Source organism: Electrona antarctica (genome assembly GCF_951216825.1).
Source record: "Electrona antarctica genome assembly, chromosome: 23".
Taxonomy (NCBI): Eukaryota; Metazoa; Chordata; class Actinopteri; order Myctophiformes; family Myctophidae; genus Electrona; species Electrona antarctica.
The window spans coordinates 31345478-31365880 of NC_136804.1; the positions used below are offsets into that span (position 1 = coordinate 31345478).

A 20403-nucleotide genomic window follows, 5' to 3' on the forward strand; every position below is an offset into this window, starting at 1 on the left:
TTAAGCAATCAATAAATATCCTATACTCTTTTCCAAGTCTGTTTTCACAACTGAATGCCTACTGAATGAGAGTGTACACAAATTAAATGTATATATTTTTTATTTTTTTGGTGGTAAAAACCGATTAAATAATCTGTATTATTTTGAGACCATTCCGAATTCCGATACCGATATGGCATTTGTTATGGCCGATATGGCCAATTCCGATTATGCTACCGATTATTCGTGCATCCCTACTCTGTAGTCAAATATGTTCACACAATGTACAAGAAATGCGACTATAGGTGGGCATTTAGAAGACGCTCTTTACCCATTTTGGTGTTAGCATTATGTTATGCTTTAGCTATTGAAAAATAGCAGATCTACAAGCTCGTAGCGCGCCACCGAGTGGTGCGCTACAAGCTTGTAGGTCTGCTATTTTTGAAAAATCAAAGAACCACTGACATAGAAACATAGCTTTTTCAGAAAACTGTCAGGATGTAGAAGACATTTTTAGGATCTGATCTCAGGTCAAAATGAGTTAATCCAGAGCGATTTACAGTAAGCAAGAACAAAATTTGTGCACAAAATGTTGGTGCCCAAATTGAAAAAACGCGGAAGTAGACGGTTCGTCCGGGTGCTTCACAACGCCACTGAGCAACTTCCACTGGTGGGGGGGGGGGTGGCTGGCTATCGCTCCGGTTCAGTCTCTATCCTTTTAATACTCTATGCAGTAAGCCAAGGCGGAAATAGCAAGACACATATTGAGCCATTGAGTTATAATTATACTTCCGGCAGTCTTCCGGGTGCTTCAAAACGCCTGTCGCCTGTCGCTCCGGTTCAGTCTCTATCCTGTCATTACTCTCTGGTCCAGATGGATGACAGCACCATGTATGACCTCATCGTCCACCGCCACCAGCACCAGACCTCCAGCCTGGAGGAGGAGGTGCTGCTGGCGGAGCAGCAGGCCAGGAGGAACGAGCAGGAGCTGCAGGAGGAGGAGTTCTGGGCGAACGAGCTGCACATCGAGCAGGAGAGCGAGAGGCAGCTGAGGGAGCAGCTGGCCGAGCTGCAGGGCCGCGTCCGGGACTGCGACGCTCGCCTGCTCGACTACCTGGCCAGGATACAGGTGTGTGTGTGTGTGTGTGTGTGTGTGTGTGTGTGTGTGTGTGTGTGTGTGTGTGTGTGTGTGTGTGTGTGTGTGTGTGTGTGTGTGTGTGTGTGTGTGTGTGTGTGTGTGTGTGTGTGTGTGTGTGTGTGTGTGCGCGTGTGCGTGTGCGTGTGCGCGTGAGTGTGTGTGCGTGCATGTGTGCGTGCGTGCGCCAGTGTTGTTTTTGTTGACTAAAACTAAGATGACTACCTTTTTTCACTGACGAACTAAATGAAAACTAAACTATGGTGACTAAAAATATGACTAAATATACTGTCGATTTTGTCAACAAATAATAACTAGACTAAAATGTTGAAGGGACTAGTGGACAAGAGATCTAGTATATCTCTATATAGATCTAGTATCCCTAATATAAGTCATTTTACACTGGGTTGCATGCTGAAAATAGCAGATCTACAAGCTTGACGTGTTGTGATCTTGTAGATCAGCTATTTTCAGCAAGTGTAAAATCAGCCATTGCGACGGCATCAAGGCCCGCCAAAATACATTTTAGTCGACTAAATCAACTGTAGATTTAGTCGAGTAAAATCTTATGACATTTAGTCGACTACAACTAGACTAACACTAAGATATTCCAGGTGACTAAAACTAAATGAAAACTATTCAAGAGACTACGACTAAAACTAAAATCAAAATTTGCTGCCAAAAACAACACTGATACAGGTATGTGTGTTTGTGTGTGTGTGTGTGTGTGTGTGTGTGTGTGTGTGTGTGTGTGTGTGTGTGTGTGTGTGTGTGTGTGTGTGTGTGTGTGTGTGTGTGTGTGTGTGTGTGTGTGTGTGTGTGTGTGTGTGTGTGTGTGTGTGTGTGTGTGTGTGTGTGTGTGTGCGCTCGCACGTGCGTGTGCGCGAGTGTGTGTGTATCACTTTCCAGTATGACCTAGTCCTTTTGTAAGCACTTTTAAGCCCCATTGTCAAAAAATGTGTTGCTGCAAATCTATCTGTAATATAATGGTAAATGGTGCATTTATAATAGCACTTTTATCCAAAGCGCTTTACATTACATAGATTGTGCATTACATTCACCCATTCCTACACCGATGACGGAGGAAACCATGCAAGGCACCAACCTGCACATCAGGAGCAATTTAGGGGTTCAGAGTCTTGCTCAAGGACACTTCGACTCTGGGGGAGCCCACAGGGATCGAACTGGGAACATTGCGGTTCTCATCCGGCCACTCTACCCCTGAGCCTCTGCCGCCCCTAATTTACACCCTCTTGTTTTGTTATATTATGTTAATTACATGTGTAAATTGTATAAATAAAGCTACTTGGACTGTTTGACAGTAAGCTGTACTAATTAATTAGCTATCTAATCTTAACTTTCTTGTTCCACTCCGTAGAACATGGAGGTGGGGCTAGAGCAGGAACGGATGCAGCAGGAGGCGGAGCTCAATCAGCAGGCCAATGAGGAGGAGGTATGTAGTACAGTGGTTCACAAACGGCCAATGAGGAGGAGGTACAGTGGCACCATGCAATACAGTGCTTCACAAACGTTTTTTGAGGACCACCACATTGATATGTGTTTGGTGGCGGACCCCATCTGAGAAGGTTTGGCATAATAAGCATAATTTACTGTCGGGAGGTGTAGTTCCAGACTCTATATAACATTCGGGAGGTGTAGTTCCAGACTCTATATAACATTCGGGAGGTGTAGTTCCAGACTCTATATAACATTCAGGAGGTGTAGTTCCAGACTCTGTGCTGTGCTTAGATACTTTGTTGGACGTTATGTCTCTGCGCCTGTGCGCCGTACAGCCGAGATCCAAGCCATTCTACGTCTTTTTGTAAACTCGTCAATCTGGGTTCCTTGGTGCTGTCTCCATGCTGGAAAGCTGAAAATCTAATTCCGTTTTCTGGCTCATTCCCTCGACGTGACCTGCTGTGGCACTTATTTACTGAGCAGGTCTGCACCATTGTGAGGTCAGTTTAAAAAAAGAACGTATACAAGCACACCGGATAGTCGCTCAATGTAAACAAACCAGACAAGCCAACAAGTATGGCGGCCGCTACCACGTGACACATATGTTGACGCCCCCTCCAGGAGATTTTAGTACACACTATAGCATTCTGATATTGTGGAATAGTTGTTTGACTGCCCAGTACTAGTCCAAGTCCAACCCGGCATCTCTCCTCTCCTGTGTTTTCAGCTGCGGGTCAAGCTGGGGAAGGTCCGTGCAGAGCTGGAGGTCCAGAACCAGCACACATCCCGTCTGGAGAACAGCTGTAGGGTCCTGGACCGCTCCCTGGGCCAGTACAACAAGAGACTACAGGTAGGCCCATTAATAATAACCCAGTTAGTGTTCTCAACGGGCCCTGAAAATGAAGGTCCGGCCCTGGGTTCTGAATGAACGGCAGCTCGAGGGTGACAAGCGGTGCATGTGTGAGTACCAGGATTAATAGACGATTAATGGTGTTTGAATGGAGTTTGGAGCTACTAAAATACCCGCATTAGAATAAAGACAACTAGCTTTCTACCATTATAGCTGCATGTTACTGTGGGAGGGATGGGGGAAATGGATAATAGGGGGCATCTATGAAACTATTCAAGGCCAACGTGTTTGTTGGGACGGGATAATATAGGCTGATTCTGGTTTTGATCTGGATTTCTCCTTGAAACCAAACTTTAACTAGCAGTATTTTGGAAAGCAGTGTTTGTTTGGAGAGAGGCTCGCCGGTGGAATAATGAAGCCATAGAGAATGGGGTCAGTCCGAGAGAGATTCTGTGTGGAGGAGAGAGACTTAATCCTACTGGTCCACACGCAGTGCTGTGCACTGGCTGGCTCCGGTGGACTGCGTGCGTGCGTGCGTGCGTGCGTGCGTGCGTGCGTGCGTGCGTGCGTGCATGCGTGCGTGCGTTGGGAGGGGTTCACTGCATTCTTCAGCTGATTACTGAGGGGCCTGAGTGAGGACATCATCCTTCCCCCTGGCCTGGGAGGAGTTGCATAACCAACCCAAAAAGGAGTTCAGTGTTCAGTCAGTGTTGATTCCCTCAACTAAAACTTTGACCAAAAAAATATCTTTTTTTTCCACTGACGAAAATGAAATACAAGCTATAAGCTATGATGACTAAAACTATAAATATACTGACAATAATTTCGTCAACAAATAAAAACTAGACTAAAATGTTAGTGGAGAGGGACTAGTGGAGAAGAGATCCGGTTAGAACTAAAAGACAAGTAATTTTATGTTTGGTTGCTCTGTGGTGTTGTGCTCTGAAAATAGCAGATCTACAAGCTCACACAACGCGTCGTGCTGTGCCGTATTGTGAGCTTTGTAGATCTGCTATTTTCAGCAAGTAACCACATGTAAAATAAATCAGGCATTACGACGCCATCAAGGACCGCCAAAATACATTTTAGCCGACTAAATCAACTGTAGATTTACTCAAATTTGCTGCCAAAATCAACAGTTTCAGTGAAACAATTCCACCTGGCTGCATGACGGGATGGCCGGTGAATATGGCTCATTTCTAATGTCCAGAACTCTCACACAACATTTTCAAACGTTACCGTTGTTTGATCTAACGGGCTAAAGAGACGTCCTCTGTACAATGGGCTGTGGCTCAGGAGGTAGAGCAGGTCGTCCAATGATCCCTGGGTCGGCGGTTCGAATCCCGGCTCCTCCTGTCCACATGTCGTAGTGTCCTTGGGCAAGACACTGAACTGAACCCTACATTGCCTCCAATGAGTCGGTCGGTGTGAGCTTGCCACCATTGGTGTGTGAATGTGGGAAGTGAGGACGCTGGCGTCGACTGTTCGCCGCTTCACCTCCCAATGTATGAATGAATGAACCATTGTAAAGCGCTTTGAGCACTTGGAAAAGCGCTATAAAAATGCAATTCATTATTATTATAATATATCCTCTGTAATCTCGTCATTGTCAGGTGGAAACCATGTACATCCAAAAGCGTTACTTTTCAGGAGAGAAAAAAACGTCACAAGCTTGTGTTCATACCTTGGATTGGTTCAATATTTACATTTGTATGAAACACACACACACACACACACACACACACACACACACACACACACACACACACACACACACACACACACACACACTTAACCATCCACGTTCAATTGAAACATTGAAGTGAGGGACACAAATAGACAGCTGTCAGTAAATTAATCCCATTTCATTTCAAAATGACTTATTGAATTAGTTTTTTATAATATTTTCCATTGTTTTGTTCAAGGAGAAGGAACAGGAGCTGGAGCAGCTCACTAAGGAACTGAGGCAGGTGAACCTGCAGCAGTTCATACAGCAAACCGGAACCAAGGTCACCGTGCTGCCCGCCCAGCCCAACCCGGAGGACAATAATAATGGTAACACACACCAACACATTTCAAACATTAAACATAAAAATATGTTTTTTTTAAGTAATAAAATAATGAATATGTCAGCAATTTCTTTGTATATTTCATATACCGGTATTTGTCATATCTGCCCTGTACATTATTTGATTACGAGACATAATTATGTTCCGGATAGCTTGCAGATCTACAAGCTCATAGCGCGCCACCGAGTGGCGCGCTACGAGCTTGTAGGTCTGCTATTTTTGAAAAATCGAAGAACGACTGACATAGAAACTTAGCTTTTTCAGAAAACTGTCAGGATGTAGAAGACATTTTTAGAATCTGATCTCAGGTCAAAATGGTTTAACATGAGAAATGGGTTCTAATTCAATCCATATGAGGAGAATGTTTTTTTTGGTTTAATATTTTATGATATGATATGATATGATATGATATGATATGATATGATATAGTACTTTATTGTCAGTTCGCACTGAAATGTGTCTTGCGACCCAGCAGCCAAGTATGCGGAACACAAGAACAAGACAATTTACATACATGAAGACAAGAAGACAAGAGCAATATCCACCGCTTAGATTACCCCGTGGCTACTACAACTCCTGATTAAGCCTCAAGGTCGACTTAATCAGGAGTTGTAGTAGTTATAATTGTATAATCTTTTGCCAGTAGCCAGATAGCCTACCTGGGGTCCGCACCCACGTGGAGTAGATCTCATTAGTCCAGCACATTGAGGGAGCTTCAGGCCGGGAGTGCATGAAGGCTGTGGTCATCGTGACCTGATGATAAAACTCTCTTTCCCTAAAAGGAGACTGTTTACACCTTCCAAGAGCTGCTATCAAATTGTCAAGGCTGAATACATGTAGGCTAAAATCTAAAACAGGGCTACATTATTACGAGTTATAACTTGCTGGTGGGGAAATACAGTGAGCATAATAGAGACAGGATGTCGGCAGAGATGTGTCTTATAAATCAGGGGTTCTCAACCCGTGGGTCGCGACCCCTCGAGGGGTCGCCAAATTATTTTGGGGGGTCCCCAAATTATTTTCAAAGAAAAAAAAGTTTTTTTTTTTTTTTTTTTTTGCAACTGAATGGCTGTAAAGTGGAAATGAAGAATTTACATATAGTACACATAGTACATGCATACACCTTCCCTAATGATGATGGTTTCAGTATTTATTTATGGTGTATTGTCTCTATTATTATGGTTATTGTAGCAGTCAATTTATATTGGGGGTCGGGAGGGGGCGGGACCGAACGTCCCGAGACGTTGCCAAAGCATTTTCGGGGGTCCCCGGCCAAAAAGGTTGAGAACCCCTGTTATAAATGATGATATAGGGCCGTGAAATATGAACAGGATGGCACATGGTGACATGGCATTACGTATAGGGTGGGATGAAATTGAAAACATAATTGTCACAAACATGGGGCAAAACAGGGAACAGGCCAAAGTTAAAGATGATTAGTAGTGCTGTCGCCTCACAGCTAGAAGGTCCCCAGCGATTCCCGCTGGGGACGCTGTGGGCGCTGGCGGCGTGTCCTCTCCTTCGTGTCATCAGTGCCCATACCCGAGGCGGGGTTGGCGGAAGGGCTTTTCTGTGTGGAGTTTGCATATTCTCTCCGTGTCCCCTAGGGTATAGGTACCCTCACAAAAAACATGCAGTAATCCAGGTCTCTAAACTGCCTCCCCCTGGCCAGCTGGGGCGCCTGATAGAAAAACCGTTATCCACTCCTTCATCCACTCCTTCATCTCATCACGACTCGAACACTGTAATGCCCTTTATTATGGAATCGACCAATCCGCACTCAGGCGCCGCCAATTAGTTCGAAACGCTGCTGCTGCACATCACACCAGTCCTCACCTCCCTCCATTGGCTCCTGATTAAAGAAAGGATCGATTTCAAGATCCTTTTATTTACTTATAAATCCCTAAATGACCTGGCTCCCCCATATATGTCTGAACTCCTACATCGCCACAACCCACCTAGAGCTCTGAGGTCTGCTGACCAGTCACTACTGACCATGCAAACAGACCTAACCCGTAAAACAAGAGGTGACCGTGCTTTTGCTGTTGCGGCCCCAGGGCTATGGAACAACCTTCCCCCCCACATTAGAACTGCCCAATCCTTAGAGACTTTTAAATCCCTTCTCAAAACCCACCTTTTCTCCCTCGCTTTTAATGTTGTCTGATAATTATTCTCTTGTTCTTGATTCTAATGATTATGTATACTATGTTTTTTATACTTGTATACTGTGAAGCACTTTGGTCAATTTCGGTTGTGTAAATGTGCTATATAAATAAAGGTTGATTGATGATTGATTGATAGAGGGGAAAGGAACTGGTTGGAATAACGTGTTCCTTCCACGCGCTACGTCCAACCAGGGAAACTCCCCCATGTCAGGTGTAAAGGAGCAACTTGGACACTCATGCATGAAGGATGCATGAGTTCAAGTCCGTTGCTCTCCCCATGTCCCCCATATATGGGGACTAGGTTGACGGAGGGTGTGTAGAGCCCAGGATCACATTAGATAATTGACACAGGGGTGAAAGATGGGTTACAAAATCGTGGGATAAAAATGATATATATAAAAAAAAAAGATGAACCTTGACATTAATTGTGGGCAAAATCAAATCTATCCATCAGGGTGGATATACAATCAAGGTACTTTATTACAAAAGTTAAAACGCCAACATGTTTGGACTCAGAGGAGTCTTCATCATCAGGGAAAGTATCATACTTGCCCTGATGAAGACCTTTGGATCGCCACCTTTTCTTCAACTTTTTAGTCCGTTTGATCTTTGAAGCACCAGACTACTTTTGTAACTCTTTGCACCTCGTTGATTTTCTTTTTAGCTTTTGGTTTATCTTGAAGAGTCACTTGTGTTTGAACATGCTTGTCCTCATACTGTGTGAAAAAAGACACCATTGCTATCTGTAAATATTGCAAATTGGAAGACACTTTGTTGTGTGAAATATTGAAAGTGCTGAAAGGATACAATAAATGTGGATGCAGTGCCATCTTGTGGGCATACTCGGAACATGTTTGATCTTGTAAAGGCTAGCTAGTAGGTGTTGTGTACTCCACTTGCAATTCCGTAATAGAGTACTTTACGAGAACATCTTTATCTATTTATTTTGTTTTGTTTTTTACAACTAGTTGATGTAGTACAGTGGTTTTCATAAACAAAAGCAAGGGCTCGCAACTCACTTTGCAATGATCCAGGTACATTTATTCACGAACACAGCAGGCAGGACGTACAACGTTTCGACTTGTCTACTTTCCTAAGTATACTTGAGAAAGACTGATGCAGGTCGAAATGGAGCCCTTGCTATTGTTTATGATACCGGAGACCGGAGGATGTGCGTTATATTATCTTATTCTGTACAGTGGTTTTCAACCAGTGGTCCTTGATGGGGTTCCAGATGGTCCCCAGCTAAACGATGGAGAGTTTATAACAAAATGGACCCTTTATAGATCTTCAACTCCTGAGAGGGTAAAATTAAACCAAATGGACCCTTTAAACGGGTCCATTTGGTTTCATGTTACGCTCAAGAGTTAAATTATTGTTAAACACCGGCATTACTGCATAGTTACAAGAAGTCTACGCAATTATAGAATGTAGAAGAATGGTTATTTTGATCTCCTAATGGCACTACCAACATCAATACAGCATGGAAGTGTGGACAAAACCTCTCCAACGATAACAAAGGTTTTGGGTCTGAGGCTAAATGTCATCAAATGGTGGTGTGTGGCTCAAATGCAGAATAAATAAAGGACCTTGATCTGAAAGGGGTTGAAAATCACTGACATAAACTGCTAAACTGAATGACTGTTATCAACGACTACAGTACAGTACACAGCAGCTTATATGTACAGTATATACCTTATATATACCTATAGGTACATTTACAATTTAGGCATTTGGCAGACGCTCTTAATCCAGAGCGATTTACATTAAGCAAGAACAAAAAAACATGGGAATACATCACATATATAAAATGCATTTATCAAGAAACATGCGTAAGCTAAGAACGTAACTAGAACATATCTATATAATGACACTATACATATATACTATACATATATACTATACTATGATGTACATACTATGAAGTGCTATGACTACATACAATGCAATTATTGTGCTGTCTACATGACATGCTATAAGTCTGTTTCAAATGCTATCTAAGTCTAAAAAGTGCTGTCTAAGGGGGTAGGGTAAGTGCTATGGGCCATGATGGAGTCTGAAAAGGTGGGTTTTCAGACTACGGCGGAAGATCGGGAGTGATAGGTACTATGTGTACATTTTTTTTAGAATCTGCCTCAGGTCTAAATGGGTTAAATATACCTATCTCAGGTACTATGTGTACATTTTTCTTTGTGGAAGGAGAGACCCCTTGGTTGTACGGCTGTACAGCCTGTACATAGGATAAGAGAAGACTCTACGGTTGTGCCGTTTGTGAAACAAGCTTGTAAATATCTGGAAACCCCTTATTTGTATTGTAAATAAGATAAGAGAGACCGTACGAGTGTTGCTGTTTGTGTGTGGATTATTTTCTTTCCTGCCTTGATCTCCTAAACCCTGTCTTTGTTTTCTTAGAAAAAACAGCACGATGGGAACAAATTTCAACCCCCTTTTTACTTGTTAAAACTGTGATGTGACAATATTGATTCTTCTGATCGTGATTCTAATCTACATTGATTACCGATACTGATTTCTTCGTCGCTCTTTTTCTTCCAGAAATCGACGCTGGTTCCTTGAAACGACTCGGCTCCTCCCGCCTCTTACCCAGTGACCTTCGAACCCTTCAGAACCCTGCCTCCTCCGGCCTCAACCCAGAGGGCATCTACGTCTGACCCCATGACCCCCCCCCCCCCCCTCCCCTCAACAGACCAGGACCCTGGGTGACCTCATGGTCAGAGGAGGTGCCAAAACGAGGACCCTTCCAAGGGTCCTCCTCTATGGGCTGACCGGGACAGTGAGAGATTTTCTATGGTCTATCAAGTTGAATAAAACACTGGGGGAGGGGTGGTGGTTGTCACAGAACCCCCAGCATGTCAAGCTGCTGCCCTGCTCATGGGTTAAGGAGACTGTCTGACCGACTGACTGACTGCCTGCCCTGGGACCGGTCCGGAAGGTTGCGGGGTCAAGTCTTCAATAACCGCCAAGCATCTGTTCTGCAAAAACAATAATACAAAATAAAAATGTCGTTGAGTAAGGCACTGATTACCCGTACCGGCGCCAGCCAGCCAGCCAGGCAGGTGTCCTGCTGTGTGAACTCACTGCGGAGAGAGCACCCTCTTCAGGGATGAGTGGAGCATCGCTTCAAAAATAAAACCCTGATTAAAGAAAAAAAAAAACATGTTAAATGTTTTACAAGCAAACAATCCAGTTTTTCCCTCCCTCTTCATTAGTGAAAGCTTGCTGAATCGTTTCCCCATAATACCCTCCACGGCCCCCCTGGGGCATGTCACCACCTACATTTTGTTCTTTCCGACCTATCAGGACAACAGAAGAAGGAAAATAAATCACACTGATGTCAAAATATCGTACATGTGCCCGACGAGTGCACGTTGACAGTATGTCTGTGGGACAGTGAGTGAGTGGACACACTCCAGGCATGGATGAGGAAACACACTGCGAGTCTTCCAGAGCTGCCTGATGTGCGCAAAATCGGCTCTATGCACACAGAATAAGGGCAGATTCACACTATGGTCCCGGGTGTGCTCTGTCTCGGGTCCACTTGGCAGATGTGGTTATTAGTGTGAATGCTGCGTATCGTTCCCCGGAGCGGATCACCCAACCGTCCCCAGGACCACATGTAGTCTCGGGACCGGTTGAAGTGTACTCGGATGCTGGATCGCTGCAATGTGAAAGCATTGAATACAGTTGAATGAAGTGTACTCGGGTGCGGAAGAATCAAGGCCAATGTAAATCATGGCCAGCGGGGACCATATTCGGGAACAGTTTGAATCAAACGGACTCCGTGCCAATCTGCCCTAACTCTTCCTACTTCCCGGCAAGGAATATTAAATGAGGTTAGGAAGCGAAGACTGTATCCGTACGGTGGACTCCATGTTGCTCCCTGGAAGGAAAGAATTGAGACCAAGGAAGCTGAACGCGGAAGTGTTGGCTGCATATAGCCCATTGCGCATGTTTCTTTCCTTCCAGGGAGCAACATGGAGTCCACCGTACGGCCTTCGCTTCCTAACCTTATTTAATTAACCCTGCTTCCCGGGCCCCTTCCCTACTTCCTTCACAAGTGTTACCGATGATACTAATTAAGACTCTGTTCCCTTTATTGTACTGTGGTTCTCAAACTTCTTTAATTTCAAGGACCCCCATAGCGCTGAGAGTGTACACACCCGTTCGGGGCCATTTGGTTCCATTTGTACACACACATACGGGGCAATTTGGAACCCACTCAAGGACACTTTGAGACCCACTGGTGTAGCGTGTAGAGTGTTTCCAGTGAGCCAACATGCACAATAGCAGCACCCTAGACTCTGTTTGACCAGAATGGAACAGAGCCTTCATTAGTATCATTAACACTACTGACTCTGTTTGACCAGAATGGGAACAGAGCCTTCATTAGTATCATTAACACTACTGACTCTGTTTGACCAGAATGGGAACAGAGCCTTCATTAGTATCATTAACACTACTGACTCTGTTTGACCAAAATGGGAACAGAGCCTTCATTAGTATCATTAACACTACTGACTCTGTTTGACCAGAATGGGAACAGAGCCTTCATTAGTATCATTAACACTACTGACTCTGTTTGATCAGAATGGGAACAGAGCCTTCATTAGTATCATTAACACTACTGACTCTGTTTGACCAGAATGGGAACAGAGCCTTAGTATCATAGGTAAACACCTGTGAAGGAAGAAGGGAAGGGGCCCAAGTTCTTGCCAAAATGGCGTGTGTGCATATATAGCCCCATTACCTACCGCAAATGAGAGGATTATTTGGAAGTGAGACTTGTGTTGACAATGAATGAGGTTTTCTGGTGACGCGGGGGCGATTGAGATGAATGCCGTATAAGGGAAAGGCTTGTTTTTGCACTGTGGAAAAAAAAAATATATATATATATATATATATGAAGAAGTATACGAGAACGGTTTGTTCTTTTCAGGACTGACATTATGGACACATGCACCCCACATCCATGCACACACGGACAGACACACAAACCACGTGTATGCGTGAACACAAACACGTATGGAATAGTACTGCATAGCACACACACACACACACACACACACACACACACACACACACACACACACACACACACACACACACACACACACACACACACACACAGCTACTGTATATTATGACCATAGCCATATCCAATTGCCTTACTGTGGTATTGCACATTTTATCCAGAGGTTAGTTGATAAACAACAACAACTGTAAAATAGATTACGTTTTACAGTTTACAAAAAATAATAAAACTACAAGGTAGCTATCGCAAAACTATACTGTATGCCATAGAACTTAAATCTAACATTATATTATGGCTGCTAGAGCAAGTGATGTCAGAATGAATGAATAACGGCATGAGGACTTTTAGAGATAATAATATTATTATGGCTGATGGCTCACAAACCTTGTGTCAAAAAGCAGTCACACAATTTAATACCGTAATAAATGTTCTTGTTTCCGTGCATTAAAGGTTTCATGACATTCATTTTCATTTATTTTTCTTTTTTCTTTTAGGTTTTTATGACATCAATTACACCCACACAACCTGAACTTTTAACATTCAGTGGAGATTCTGGGGTCTAGGGTTTTCTCTGCATGTTCTGAAGACCTTTTGAGCTGCAATGAAAACAAGGCAAAATCCCTCAACAGTGACATCTGCTGGAAAATTGTTATGTCATGGGATTTGGGGATTCTTACCTCACAGTCCACAGTGAAATCAGAGCACATCAAACCCCAGACCACATCAAATCTACTGACTGTTAAAAGTTCAGGTTTTTTTGGTTGCAACTGAGCTCAGAAAACCTAAATAAGTACTATTACAAAAACTTTATTTTTTTTATGTCACCAGACCTTTAACAGAAATGGCAATATCTCATATGTATGACAAAAGAAAAATAGCCTAAAGAAATATATATATAAGATTATTTTGTCTTATCTTTTTTTTTCCCAGGATCATATTTACTTTTCTGACTCGGGGCTATTGTAAATCAGATCTTTAAAGGACAACTTTTTCTTTTTTTAGTTTGTTATTAGAAAAAGCAATGCTTTTGCACACCTACAGGCGACAGGTGCGTAGGAGGAGGACAGCCAAGAGCCTGACAACATGGAAATGAAGAAACTCCCGCACGCTGTCTTCAAATGCAGTGAAAAAGTTTCGACCATCTTTCAAAAGATAAAAATTGCATTTGAAGACGGTGTGCGGGAGTTTCTTCTTTTTCAGGTTGTTATTAGACAAGTTAAAATATAAGTTGGGGGAGGTGGCACTAGGGGGATGCCATACAATGTGTCGTAGTAGGCTTGGTGGCCAGATGTAATGTCCTGGGGTCTAGTAGGACTATGGTAAATAATAGTAAAGAAATTGCTGTAAAAATGTGTAAAGAAGAAGGGGGAGGAGGGGGGGTGACACATACTTTACTTTCTCTAATAATAACCTAAAACATGAACATTGGTTGAAAAAAACAAAGTTGTCCTTTAATGTTGGTTTGCAACATTGCTTTCCCAGCCTCGCCACCAGGTGGCAGCAGAGCATAGCATACTGTGTGTGTGTGTGTGTGTGTGTGTGTGTGTGTGTGTGTGTGTGTGTGTGTGTGTGTGTGTGTGTGTGTGTGTGTGTGTGTGTGTGTGTGTGTGTGTGTGTGTGTGTGTGTGTGTGTGTGTGTGTGTGTGTGTGTGTGTGTGTGTGTGTGTGTGTGTGTGTGTGTGTGTGTGTGTGTGTGTGTGTGTGTGTGTGTGTGTGTGTGTGTGTGTGGTGTCCACTGGTTGTCAAAGAGGTGTCCTTTGAGGGGTGGGGGGACGGGGGGGTCCCCAGCTAAATGACTGATAGTTTGAAGAAACCAAATGGACCGTTATGGGTCTGTAACTCGTACAAATGGACAGACAACCGTGGGTCCATTTGGTTTCATTTGTACACTGGCTGAGTTAAATTAACACTCAACGGTGTAGGCTGGGGTCCAAGAAGAGATAATAATAATAATTATAATAATAATAAAAGATAATATCAAAGAGGGGTCTGTGGCCTAATGCATCAATCAAACTGGGGGTCCTTGAAATGGAAAACGTTTATTTTATTTTATTGAGAAACTTATAACATAACTTCAATATGTTTGGCTTCATTCAGGTAACATTGGCACTGTGTACATTGCTGTGTCTAATAAGGAACCCCTTTTGGTGTTAGCATTATGTTATGCTTTAGCTATTGAAAAATAGCAGATCTACAAGATCATAGCGCGCCACCAGTGGCGCGCTACGAGCTTGTAGGTCTGCTATTTTTGAAAAATCGAAGAACAACTGACATAGAAACATAGCTTTTTCAGAAAACTGTCAGGATGTAGAAGACATTTTTAGAATCTGATCTCAGGTCAAAATGGGTTAACATTCAAGTATGTCTGTCAATGTACGTGTCACTTTAATACTAGAACCTTTGGGAAACTGTCATGTCTGCATCAAGCAGGAAATAATCATATGCACGCACAGTACACACGCATGCATGCACACACACACACACACACACACACACACACACACACACACACACACACACACACCTAGAATGAGTGTTATGCCTACCGGCCATAGTCATTTTGTCTGCGTTCTCTCTCCCTAATTTGTAACCATTTTAATGAAACTGTGCCACCGTGCCTGCCACCTGTTTTGTTAAAACTAATAGTCTGTCTGAAATTTAAGATAATGTCTCCGAAGTACCAAAGCTAGCGTGACAGAAACATGACGGTTACTTTAAATGTATACATTTTCTTTTTTGAAACTTTATCAGACCACCAGTGTCAAATATCTGTCTTTAGTTTGTTTTTATCACCCAGGATATATAGGAGAGGCTTTAATTGTCACACATGCAGCTGGGCCGAAAGTTTACAAAAATGATAAAAACATAACATTTGAGCGCTGCTCTGTTCTGTGTGCAGTACTTCCGCAGTCAAGCCCACGCTGGCCAAGACCTGCGCTGTAGAGCATGTGGTTCCCAAACTTTTTCATGTCAAGGACCCCTGAATTGACACTGATGAGCGTGCGGACCCCCATTTGAAAAGATATGCCAGGGACCCCCATAAGAGAAGATTTGTACGGCTCTAGCAGTGATTCTAAACCCGTTTAATTTCAAGGACCGCCATTTAATGTCATTTCTATCTCTGGGATCCCCAATTTATATTGACGTTGACGCTTTACAAATCTGTTTACATTCTCCGTGTATGAAACAAGTGTTTTGATTGGTCTTATAAATATCGTATCCGGGGGGGAAATATATCTGACGGATGTTCCGGCCCGACATTTCCGGCTATGCACTCTCTGCCTTATATTGTGACCTGCAGGCTTTTCTCTTCGTAGATGAGTAAGGCTGGGACCGTGGCAAGTCAAGCCCACATTCGGTAGCCTGGGTTCTGGGCGGCTGTGGCTCAGGAGGTAGAGCAGGTCGTCCAACGATCCCTGGGTCGGCGGTTCGAATCTCGGCTCCTCCTGTTCACATGTCGAAGTGTCCTTTGGCAAGACACTGAACCCTACATTGCCTCCAATGAGTTGGTCGGTGTGAGCTGGTGTCGACTGTTTGCCGCTTCACCTCCCAATGTATGAATGAATGAATATAAAGCGCTTTGAGCACTTGGAAAAGCGCTATAAAAATGCAATTCATTCATTCATTCATTCTGCTTGATTCTCACTCCGTGGATTTGTCTTGTCACTCAAATCCACGGAGTGCAGCGAATCAGGCTGGAACCCAGGCTACACATTGGGTACTCAGGCCCGCCTAATATTGAACCAGTTCAGAGTGTTTCCACTCCAATAAACTGGTTCAGATCACCCTGAAAGTTGGTTTGGACCTGCATGGAACCAAACAATGGCCACCGGAACCGAACCAACCAGGGTTCCAACTATAAGAATCTAGAACGGAACCAGTTCTAGAACCAACGTTCTTTTGGTGGAAAAGGGAGCCACAGAGAATAAGCCAAACACTGATACATGTACTCAACAGTTGGTACTTTTGGCCCGATCCTGTCACCCAAACACGGTGAAATAGCACGGATTGGCAATTCCGTACATACACGCCTAGAAAAGCCCAAAATCCATACATTATTACACTAGTACTGTTTTGACCGCGACAGAGGCGTGGCTTTCACTGGTATTGTATGTACGGAGTTGCCAATCCGTGTTATTTCGCCGTGTTTGAGTGAGATGGGGTTTGACATTAATTACGGTCCTGTGCTATTGGGTTATATCTCGGACGGGGCTGAGTCGTCTCTACTGAACTTCGCAACGTTCGACACGGCAACCCGCGCGCTTTAGCGCGCCCTGTGGTGTCTCTCGTGGCTCAAGTTTGGTAGAGACGGCGCCCCTCCCTCAGTCACGGACCGGTCTATGGGGAGGATTTCAGTGTAATATGTACAGAGTTTTGGGGTTTTCTATAGTAGTATACGGAAGTGCCAATCCGTGCTATTTCGGTTATTGGGTACTTTTACTTTCTGGGCCAGCCAGGATCTGCTGGCTGCTATTGCCATGCAGTTACCCCCCATTTCTAGGTCATGCTAATCTCTGGGAACAGACAAAAGGGAGAGAGATCCTGTTCTCAGATTCCACGGTGACACTAATGGAAGCGGGGAGGTGGAACTGCACGGGCGATAAGACAGTTGATGTAGTGTGTCTGCGTATCGGCAGCTAGTAGGACACACACCGGTGAGGAATCATTCGGCGAGAGCAATCTGCATCGCAAGACGACAAAACTTTCTCTCGCTCTCAGAGATTGTATTTGTAAGTGATGGACGGACCCCCGTGCGCGCGCGTGTACACACACACACACACACACACACACACACACACCTCTCCTCAGCATGCAGTGCTCATTGTCATGGCAACCGTGGAATCCAGCTGTGACATAAAAGTCGACTAGCTGCAGCGAAAGCTGGGCTCTCTCTCTCTCGAACATGGAGGAGATACTAATGGCATGCCTTACCAAACATCACAACCCTGTATATAATAATCATATAACGATGATAATAATAACATTAATGATAACAATGTCTACATATCACAACGGGATATATTCTTTAAGAACTTTGAGATATTTTGGAATGGAACAGTATAGTGAAGAAAGATGTTATGCCAGGGGTGTTTTTTTACTTTGTTGCACACTGAAAATAGCAGATCTAGATTTGCTATTTTTAGTGCCAGACACGTGACCAACTATAGGACAGTTAGCAGTTGGGTGTGGTTTTCTGTTTCCACTGAAAATGAATTTGTTTTCCAATAGAGATATTTTAAGCCTAGAATCAAGCCATACAGGATCCTGGTAAACCACGACCATGAAACCTTTGATTCTGGGGCGGCGGTGGCTCGGGTAGAGTGGCCGGATGGGAACCGCAATTAAGGTTCCCAGTTCGGACCCTGTGGGCTCCCCCAGAGTTACTGTCCTTGAGCAAGACTCTGAACCCCTAATTGCTCCTGATGAGCAGGTTGGTGCCTTGCATGGTCTCCTCCGACATCGGTGTATGAATGTGTGTGTGAATGGGTGAATGTAATGCACATCTATGTAAAGTGCCTTGGATAAAGGCGCTATATAAATGCACCATTTACCTGAATGCCACAGACGAAAAACAGTCTAAGTCCACACTATTGATCCATAATGTATAAATGATAGATAAGGGTTCAGGACAACGAGGCCTTTTCGTGGAGGGGTCAGAATGAAATTTGGACTTAGACTGTTTTTCGTCTGTGGTACTCATTTATTCTGTGAGAAAAATTATAAAAGGGTATTTATTAAATGTAGTATAATGTATATCATATTATTAAATATTCAATAATTTTTAGAATCAAAATGATATGGCTATGAATCACCAGGATCCTGGATGGCTTGATTGTGGGCCTAAACAAAATTGATATAAATGTTATTGTAAATCTCTATGGAAAAAAAATGAATGGCCAATTTTTCAGTGGAACCAGAAAACACTGCTATGCCTTGTGGTTTATGTTGAGCCTCATCACTGTAAAGTCTGCCATGCGATTGATTGGCAGTTCCGAGCGTGCATGCATTGATCGGTTGGCGATTGATTCATTCGTGATGGTCATGGTTCTAACAAATGGATCGTATTGAAACGTAGCTTGAATTGTTTTCTACTGTTGTGGTAGTCATGAAAAGGTTCTTTCACAGTTGTTGGTGGACATATCTCACAGTCACAGTGACTGTAGGTCAGGGTTCCCCAATTAATTTTCCTCAAGGGCCATATTTTGACTAGGGTACCAGGCTGGGGGCCGAGTCTGCACGCACGAGGTCGAGGTCTTGCCCTGAAAATTCATTTTCGGGGCAAGACCCCATTTGAAAAGGATGCCCAGTTTGACATTTTTTTTTAAATTCTTCCAGGGGCCACAAGGGGGTGCTCCGCGGGCCGCAAATTACCCGCGGGCCGCCTATTGGGGAACCCTGCTGTAGGTGTACAATTTATACTGCATTGATGGTAGCCTTTCAGGCTGCCTGTAGGCTATGCTGTCAGTATGTCAAGTGTGATATGCACAGAACAATGAATAATGGATTGAGCTGTAGATGCACACATGTCTACTAATAAAGATGGAATAAACTTTGCACTGTCCTGTCTCCAGTCCCAACTCCCATATTTTCGAGGGGCCATTGACAATGAAGGGAAGGTTTATGTCATATTGTCCCTCATTATATTGTCTCTTTATTGTTAATGGCATTTAATGTATGTGTTGGCACCGTTTGTTTTACATCACCATTACATCACCTAATCAACATGACTTAGACTTTAATATATTAGCGCCCCTCACTTCACACAGTTTTTTATTTTATTGTTCAAGATGGAGTGCTGTGGTTTTTGTATTTTTTCCAGTTTTTCATGTGTTTATGAGGTGACAGTACTTCATTAGACCCCTTGGTGTGGTTGTCATGTGCAATGATGTCTTCCCTTTGTATTTAGGGTTTCGAGGAGGCTGAAACCTTGACAAGCAAACGTGCCAATGAAAAAAACAGTGATATAGTGACATCACAATATCATCCCCTCCCCCTTTATCAACAGCTGTGCTGTGGGTGCGGCTTTAGTTCACGTGGATCACCACCCATCACCAACCACCAGGCAAACCTGGCATACTTAATGAGCTGGTAGGCATGTCCACATAAAAAATACATTTTAACCAATACTGTACACCTTTTTTGAAAATAAATCTTCCTCGTGAAAAAAAATCACGGCACTCCATCTTTCATGATTCATTTGATGATATATTGCCAATAACCCAGTGGGCCATCAATGATTGCCCTGAAGGGCCTGTATGGAAATAGTTTGATCAAGCTGTTTTTGAATGTAAACATTTTGACTAGCTCACTACGTGATGCAATTTGTTGTTGGGAAGAGAAAAAAAAAAGACATTCAACTTAAATGAAATTGAGTCCAAGATGTCAGATGTGTTCTGCTATTATTCTGCGGACTCCCATTTGAAAATATATGCCAGCGACCCCCATGAGAGAAGATATGCCAGGGACCCCCATGAGAAAAGATATGCCAGGGACCCCCATGAGAGAAGATATGTTTACGGCTCTATAGCAGTGATTCTCGACCATTTTAATTTCAAGGACCCCCATGCATTAGGTTAACTACGGACCCCCATTTAATGGCATTTCTATCTCTGGCACCTGGATTTATATTGTAAAATCAATGTTAATTTAACTCTGAGTTACAGACACATAAGGGTCCCTTTGTTTTATAACTATCA

General features: G+C 43.4%; 1 protein-coding gene across 2 annotated transcripts in view; it reads left to right on the plus strand.

The window, feature by feature from the left end:
- The window catches only part of rassf8b (Ras association domain family member 8b), a 58858-nt gene extending 45687 nt beyond the window's left edge, over nt 1-13171 (plus strand). For both annotated transcript variants that reach the window (XM_079494106.1, XM_079494107.1), the window contains exons 5-9: nt 854-1108; nt 2493-2567; nt 3300-3422; nt 5348-5477; nt 10210-13171. In XM_079494106.1, coding sequence (XP_079350232.1) covers nt 854-1108; nt 2493-2567; nt 3300-3422; nt 5348-5477; nt 10210-10325 — 699 coding nt within the window. In that variant the 3' untranslated portion in view covers nt 10326-13171. The remainder of the gene's footprint in view (nt 1-853; nt 1109-2492; nt 2568-3299; nt 3423-5347; nt 5478-10209) is intronic.
- Nucleotides 13172-20403: the final 7232 nt, after the last annotated feature.